Raw genomic sequence first — 8,407 nt, forward strand, 5'->3', positions numbered from 1 at the left:
TCAGAGAGAACAGTGACTAGCCCAAGGTCACCCAGCGGACTTCATGTGGAGGAGTGGGGAAACCATTGTTCTGGAGAGCCAGGTGGTGTAGTGGTTAAGGTGCCGGACTAGTATCTGGGAAACCCAGGTTCGAATCCCCACTTGCGCCATGAAAACTTGCTGGGTGACCTTGGGCCAGTCACACACTCTCGGCCTCGACCCTGGCTATTATTTGGATGGGAGACCTCCAAGGAATACCAGGGGCGTGAGGAGAGGAGGCGGACAATGGCCAACCACCTCCGAAGGTCTCTTGCTTTGAAAACCTCTTGAGGGGTTGCCAGAAGTCAGTTGTGACTTGATGGCTAAATAAATAAATAAATAGTTCTGAGGATCTCTCAGGTTTATTTTTCCGTTGGTAGAATACTTCGGTGCTCCCAGAAAACATGGCTGACGCGCGGGTGGTCTCTAGGAAGGTGACTCTATTCCACCAAGAAGCCCCCGGGGCCATCACCTACCGAATTCCCGCCCTGCTCTTCCTGCCCAACAAATCCGTTTTCCTGGCCTTTGCGGAGAAGCGGTCCTCACCCAAAGATGAACACTCCATGTATCTGGTGATGAGAAGAGGGCATAAGAAAGGGACGTCTGTCCAGGTAACAGAGAACTGACCCGTTGTCCTTTATTTGGGTTTTGATTTTTCAAAAATAATTTTAAAATAAATCTACCACATCTAAGCTGGAGTCAAACAGAAAATGACGGTGGTGAAATTCACTTCAAGGTTGCATCTTCACGGGGAGACATGAAAAGGCGAGTTTAATTTTCCTTTGTGTGGGACAGGAATTGAAATGTACAGTCATTGATCAGTAATACTGGCTTCGTTGGCAAATGTATACTTCAGAGGAAAGTGGAATTGGATAGGCACACTTGTGTAGGTAAGTGTTGCCAGACTAGTACATGGGAGAAGAAGAGTTGGTTTTTATACCCCAATTTTTTCTACCGAATGGAGTCTCAAACCGACTTTCAATCACCTTCCCTTCCTCTCCCCCCAACAGACACCTTGTGAGGTAGGTGAGGCTGAGAGAGTTCAGAGAGAACTGTGACTAGCCCAAGCTAACCCAGCAGGCTTCACGTGGAGGAGTGGGGAATCAAACCCAGTTCTCCAGATTAGAGTCTGCTGCTCCTAACCACTACACCAGCACAAAATTCACTGGCTGACTTTGGACCGGTTACTGTCTCTCAGCTTAGCCTACCTCCCAGGGTTGTTGTGAGGGCAAACGAAGTTGCAGAGCCGTGAGCTCCTTGGAGGAAGGGCAGGGATTGAAATGTATGGATACAATAGGCAAGAAGACACACTATACCTTGTTTACATGTTGGGAAACTATGGTGGGCTGCTGCTTTCTAGCATACACAGATCACAGACATACATGATGAAAAACAGACTTATTTATCCTGAATCTGACTATCAGTCCATCAAGTTCACCACTGCCTACTCAAACTAACAGTGGTTCTGCAGGGTCTCAGGCTGAGATTGTTCACATCACCTCCTCCTTGGTCCTTAACTGGAGAAGGCAGGAGTTGAACCTGGGACTTTCTGCATGCAAAGCAGACGCTCAGCTGCTGAGCCACACACAGCCCCTCCGCAACACATGAAGCTTCCTTATACTGAATCAGACCCTTGGTCCATCAAAGTCAGTATTGTCTACTTGGACCGGCAATGGCTCTCCAGGGTCTCAGGCTGAGGTCTTTCCCATCACCTACTTGCCTGGTCCTCTTAACAGGAGATGCCGGGGATTGAATCTGGGACCTTCTGCATGCAAAGCAGAGCCTCTATTGCTGAGTCACAGCCCCTCTCCATGGCTCTCCAGGTTCTCAGGCAAAGAAAGTTCTTTCCCATCACCTCCTGCCTGGTCCTCTTAACAGGAGATGCCAGGGATTGAACCTGGAACCTTTTGCATGCCAAGCAGATGCTCTACCACTGAGCCATAGCCACTCTCCATGCCTCTCCAGGGTCTCAGGCAGAGGCCTTTCACATCAAATCCCATCTGAGCCTTTTAACTGGAGATCTCAGGGGTTGAATCCGTGATCTTCTGCATACAAAGAGGGTGTGGGTGTGTAAAGTGCAGTCAAGTCGCAGCCGACTTATGGCGACCCCTTATGGGGTTTTCATGGCAAGAGACTAACAGAGGTGGTTTGCCAGTGCCTCTGCATAGCAACCCTGGTATTCCTTGGTGGTCTCCCATCCAAATACTAACCAGGGCTGATCCTGCTTAGCTTCCGAGATTGGGCTGTACCATGCTGCCTTCCCCCAGGATAGACAGGATAGACACATGAAATTGCCTTGTAGAGCATCAGATCTTTGGTCCATCAAGGCCAGAATTGTCTACTTGGACTGGCAGTGGCTCTCCAGGGTCTCAGGCAGAGGTCTTTCCTATCACCTACTGCCTGGTCCTTTTACCTGGAGATGCCAGGGACTGAACCTGTGATCTTCTGCATGCCAAGCTGAGGCTCTACCACTGGGCCACAGCCAATTTCCTTTTTCAGGCGGCACATTACTTTTGACAGAAAACAAATGGATGCTCGCTGAGATGCACCTTAAGTGCTCTGAACGTTGGCCAGAGCCTCATTTAGAATATTTCAAATTATGGGAGTTGTAACACAACCAGGCAGTGGGGTCAGGAGGGGCCTGACACCAACAGGAGTTCTCCCTGGAAGATATTTGCTTTACTCTGCTCTGCTTAGACCTCACCTCAAGAGTTTCCATCTAGACGTTAGGAAGAACTTTCTAACAGAGCGGTTCCTCACTGGAACAGGCTTCCTCGGGAGGTGGTAAGTGCTCCTTCCCTGGAGGTTTTGAAGCAGAGGCTAGATGGTAATCTGTCAGCAATGCTGATTCCATGACCTTAGGCAGTTCTTCTGGGCATGGAGTAGGGGTCACTGGGGGGGTGTGGGGGAGGTAGTTGTGAATTTCCTGCATTGTGCAGGGGGTTGGACTAGATGACCCTGGTGGTCCCTTCCAGCTCTGTGATTCTATGAGCACTGACGTCAGAGCTGTGTTTCCCACAATGCACCGCAGAATTCCCCAAGGCAATTGGGTATTTGGTGCTTAATATCCTTTAACAGGAAGCCATGATAACTAAGCACATTTGAACCTTATTTCGATACACGGTGTTGTACTGAACGGAGAAGCCTACTGGCTGTCTATTTTGATCACCGTCTCCATTTTTCTCTAGTGGGATCCTCAAAGCGACTTGATGTCAGCCACGATTCCTGGCCACCGAACCATGAACCCTTGCCCAGTGTACGAGAAGAGAAGCGGCAAAGTTTTCCTGTTCTTTATCTGCGTCTGGTCCAACGTTACCGGATGGTCTCAAATCACAACAGGGAAGGACTTCGCCAGGCTGTGCTATGTCTCTAGCCCAGATGGCGGCCACACCTGGAGCCAGCTGACTGATTTGACCGACCAGGTGATCGGAGACGACTTGAGAGACTGGGCTACCTTTGGCGTCGGGCCGGGCCACGGGGTGCAGTTGCGCTCCGGGCGCCTGGTGATCCCGGCATACACTTACTACACCCCTCGGCATCTCTCCAGCAAGCCGGTCATTTACCTGACAAGGCCTCACTGCTTCGTTTTCTACAGTGATGACGGGGGCCAGAACTGGGCCCGGGGTCAGCTTGTCAGGAGCTTCCAGATGGAAGAGTGCCAGGTTGCTGAACTGACCCGCCAAGACGACAGCCAAGTATTATACTGCAATGCCCGCAGTCCCGAAAAGTACAGGGTTGAGGCCTTCAGCACAGACGACGGAAACCAATTTGAGGAGCCCTTCTTTTGCAAGAAGTTGCCGGAGACAGGGAGAGGTTGCCAGGGCAGCGTGGTGAGTTTCACCTCACTGCTGAAGCCCTCAGAAATGGGTCGCAGAGCAAAGACAGTCGAGCCAACTCATCCCCTGGGCGTTCGTCCCTCAACTGCCCTTAACACCACCAAAGAATGGCTGCTTTTCTCTCACCCCACAGGCAGATCCAAACGAGTCAACCTGGGCATCTACCTCAACACCTCCCCGCTGGTGAAGGGCAGCTGGAAGGACCCCTGGGTGCTGAACGAAGGGCCCAGCGGGTACTCGGACCTGGCCGTGTGCGAGGAGAACCGCCCGTTGCTCTTCGGCTGCTTGTTTGAGAGCGGAGAGACCACCGAGCATGAAGAGATTGCCTTCCGGCTCTTCACCAGCGTCGAGCTTCAGAAGAACACAAGGGGGAAGCCGATGTGATGCCATTTCTCCCTACAGGGGCTGCTGCCCTAAACTAAACCTCTGCCTGTGTAGAGTCTGTGGGGCTAAACCAGGAATAAAACTCAAAAGACAAGTTAATTCAAACAAAATTTCTTCACCTGTGTCATATAGAATAGGACAGGAAATTTTTCATAGTTAAATGCAGGGGGTGAGAGCCAGCATGGTGTAGTGGTTAAGAGTGGTGGTTTGGAGCGGTGGACTCTAATCTGGTGACCTGGGTTGGTTTCCCCACTCCTACACATGAAGCCAGCTGGGTGACCTTGGGCCAGTCACAGTTCTCTTAGAGCTCTCTCAGCCCCACCTACCTTTGTGTCTACTTTGTGTCTACTTAGAGCCAGCGTGGTACAGTGGTTAAGAGCGGTGGTTTGGAGCAGTGGATTCTAATCTGGAGAACCGGGTCTGATTCCCCACTCCTCCACGTGAGCGACGGACGCTAATCTGGTGAACCGAGTGGGTTTCCCCACTCCTCCACATGAAGCCAGCTGGGTGACCTTGGGCTAGTCACAGCTCTCTCAGAGCTCTCTCAGCCCCATCTACCCCACAGGGTGTCTGTTGTGGGGAAGGGGAGGGGAGCAGATTGTAAGCGGGTATGATTCTTTCTTACAGTAAGTGGTAGAGAAAGTCAGCATATAAAAACCAACTCTTCTTCTTCTAAACAGAAATTTGCCATTGGTAGGTTAGGCTGAGAGAGACAGAGCCTGGTCCAGGGTCATCCAGCAAGCTTCAGGTATAACGCCAGCCTGGGAACGCCAACAGGTTTAAACATTTCCCCCAACCTTCTGAACAGCTTGTTCTCAGAAGTGCCAGAGCCGTGCCTTCTGTCCTGGTAGGAAGCCAGCTCTCTTCTTCCCTTTGGAATTAATCAATTCGGTACGTCAAATTAATTAACTTGGAGACAAGATAACATGGAAAGGGGCTGCCAGAATGCAACGTAGGTTGCCAACTAAGAAGAAGAAACACAGCCCTGCTTGGCTCTTGTGCCTTTAACCACAACTGAAATCAGGAGCACGGCTTCTCCCAAAAGGGAGATAAACCTATTCCCCAAAAGACCAAGCTGCAGAGAAAAGCAGAGGGGAAAAACTTAGACCCTTTACTGCTGTGTAGGGTTGCCAATTACAGGTTCCTGGAAATTCCTGGAGATTTGGGGTGGAGCCTGGGGAGGGCAGGGTTTGGGGAGGGGAGGGATCTTGGCGGGATATCATGCCATAGAGCAGGGGTGTCAAACTCATTTGTTACGAGGTATGGATATGACATAGATGTTATAGAACCATAGAATCACAGAGGTGGAAGGGGCCATACAGGCCATCTAGTCCAACCCCTGCTCAATGCAGGATCAGCCTAGAACATCCCTGACAAGTGCTTGTCCAGCCTCTGCTTAAAGTCTGCCAGCGAGAGGGAGCTCACCACCTCCCTAGGCAGCTGATTCCACTGCCGAACAACTCTTACTGTAAAACGTTTTCCCCTAATATCCAGCCAGTACCTTTCCTCCCCCAATTTAAACCCATTATTGCGATTCCTATCCTCTGCTGCCAACAGGAACAGCTCCCTCCCCTCCCCTGAGCGACAGCCCTTCAAATACTTCAAGAGAGCAATCATGTCCCCCCTCAACCTCCCTTTCTCCAGAGTGAACATTCCCAACTCCCTCAGCCTTTCCTCGTAGGGCTGGGATCATCCTCGTCGCTCTCCTCCGCACCCGCTCCATTCTGCCCACATCCTTTTTGAAGTGAGGCCTCCAGAACTGCACACAGGACTCCAGGTGCGGCCTGACCAATGCCGTGTACAGCAGAACTATGACATCTTGTGTTTTGGATGTTATGTCTCTGTTGATGCCCTCCAAGATCGCATTAGCTTTTTTTGTCACTGCATCACATTAAATGTCACTTAGTTGGACCGGGCCATGTGTACCATAACATTTAATGCCAAGATCAGGATGGGGCTGGGGCTGCCTCAGCTGGTGAGCCTGCAGCCCGGCTCGCCAGTCCAGATCGGGACTGGGGTGGTGGTGGCTGCCTCGGCTGGCTTGCAGGCTGGATAAGAGCTCTCAAGGGGCCGGATGTGGCCCGCAGGCCTTATGTTTGACACCCCTACCGTAGAGTCCGCCCTCCAAAGCAGCCATTTCCTCCAGGGGAAGTGATATCTATAGTCCGGAGGTCAGTTCTAGTTCCAGGAGATCGCCAGGCTCCACGTGCAGGTTGGCAACCCTGCTGCAATAGTTCTGCGGCAAAGGAATTGCCCTCTGTAAATTCCCAGAGGTGCTTTCCTCTGTTTATATTAGCTTCTGCTACTGAAAGCTTTTGTCAGGGTAATTTCTGGCTTCAGTCTGGAAGGATGGGTTGATAGCTCAACAGCGGGAGCTGCAATGGTTCAGAGATGGGTCTCCTGATAACGGCAGCTCTTTCCCAAGTGCTTCTTGCTTTGAGCCGCACAACCCAGAAGGTGACGCGCAAAGGGAGAGGCAGCCTTGAATTCTAGCCAAAGTTATCGGGAGCTTAGGGTTGCCAGCTCTGGGCTGGGAAACTCCTGGTGACTTGGGGGGTGGAGCCTGGGGGAAGGCAGGGTTTGGGGAGAGGAGGGACCTCAGTGGGGTACAATGCCATAGAAGCTCCCCTCCAAAGCCAGTGTGGTGTAGTGGTTAAGAGAGGTGGTTTGGAGCGGCGGACTCTAATCTGGAGAGCCGGGTTTGATTCCCCACTCCTACACATGAGCGGCGGTCGCTAATCTGGTGAACCGGGTTGGTTTTCCCACTCTGACACACAAAGCCAGCTGGGTGGCCTTGGGCTAGTCACAGTTCTCTTAGAGCTCTCTCAGCCCCACCTAGCTCACAAGGTGTCTGTTGTGGGGAGGTGATTGTAAGCCGGTTTGAGTCTTCCTTAAGTGGTGGAGAAAGTCGGCATATAAAAACCAATTCTTCTTCTTCGCCATTTTCTCCAGGGAAACTAATCTCTGTTGTCAGGAGTTATAATTCCAGGAGGTCTCCAGGCCACACCTGGAGCCTGGCAACCCTACCTGAGTAGGTGTAGAAATGGCACGCGCTGCTCCGGGGGAGTAGCTACCAGCAATGGGCCAGCCAGGGTTGCCAGGGCCTCCTTGGCGGGGGTGGTGTGGTGGGGGTAGGGTTGCCAGCTTCAGGTTGGGAAACTCCTGGAGATTTGGGGATGGAGCCTGGGGAGGACAGGGACCTCGGTGAGGTACGATGCCATAGACTCCACCCTCCGAAGCCTCCATTTTCTCCAGGAGAACTGACCTCTGTAGTCTGGAGAGGAGCTGTAATTCTGGAGGTTGGCATCCCTAGCGCCAGCCAGCCCGTCCCCACTCACGTTTTCCTTCTTTGTAGATTCATCAAGGAAGCAACTCCTGCAAACGCCTGCAAAGGAAATGCAGCCCCCATAACGTTGCCCTCTGGAACTCCCTGCCACTTGAAACAGCGGCCGCAACAGACTCGCCTCTTCCTTTTCCCGGGAAAAGGTGGGAAAGGGAGGGGGTCGCCTCGAACGGGGCGTGGTTAAAGGAGAAGGGGCGGGGCTTCAAGAGAACGCGCTCTTCCCACTAGCGCCTCCGCTTTGCGCCCAAGCGCTACGAGGTCGACTCCTGCCGCCGCGACGTTTGCGGAGCAGCTCCTCTCGAGCCAGGGCGTGCAAAGTGGGGTTATGGGGGCGGCATTAGGAAGGGGGAAGGATCAGCCCGGCCAGGCCCCCTCTTTCTCCTCCCCCTTACTAGGTATGGGGCCAGGCGCAGGGTTTGCACAGGCTGCCCGCTTCTGATCCTCGAAGGCGTCTTCTGCGCTCCGGGGAAACCGCTGCCAGGTGAGTTGATAGGATGCCAAGGGGGGGGGGCGGAGGAGAGGGAGAAGCCAGGACCATCCCACCCCCCTACCCCCCACCCCTTTACTCATTTAAATGGAGAAGGGTAGCAATGCTAGTCTGTTGTAGCAAACTGTAACAAAAGTTCAGGGGCACCTTGACGTGTAGATTTTCATCTAAAGCAGTGGTTCCCAACCTTTTTTTGACCAGGGACCACTAGGACTTTTTTGTTCGGTGCAGGGACCCCAAGGTTCAAAATAAAAATGCAGAGAATTTGAAAATAAACTTTAATCATAACTGTTAGTTAAACATTAAACTTAGAATTATATTTGAATATATATATTTTAT

The 8,407-nt window shown here is 52.0% G+C and overlaps 1 protein-coding gene across 1 annotated transcript; it reads left to right on the forward strand.

Moving 5' to 3' along the window:
• The first annotated feature begins 404 nt into the window (after window positions 1-404).
• LOC130485609 (sialidase-3-like) lies at window positions 405-4,238 on the forward strand. The gene is made up of 2 exons (XM_056858825.1): window positions 405-629; window positions 3,207-4,238. The coding sequence occupies exons 1-2, from the start codon at window positions 423-425 to the stop codon at window positions 4,236-4,238; spliced, it is 1,239 nt and encodes a 412-aa protein (XP_056714803.1). The 5' UTR covers window positions 405-422.
• Window positions 4,239-8,407: the final 4,169 nt, after the last annotated feature.

Source organism: Euleptes europaea, chromosome 12 (assembly GCF_029931775.1).
Source record: "Euleptes europaea isolate rEulEur1 chromosome 12, rEulEur1.hap1, whole genome shotgun sequence".
Classification (NCBI taxonomy): Eukaryota; Metazoa; Chordata; class Lepidosauria; order Squamata; family Sphaerodactylidae; genus Euleptes; species Euleptes europaea.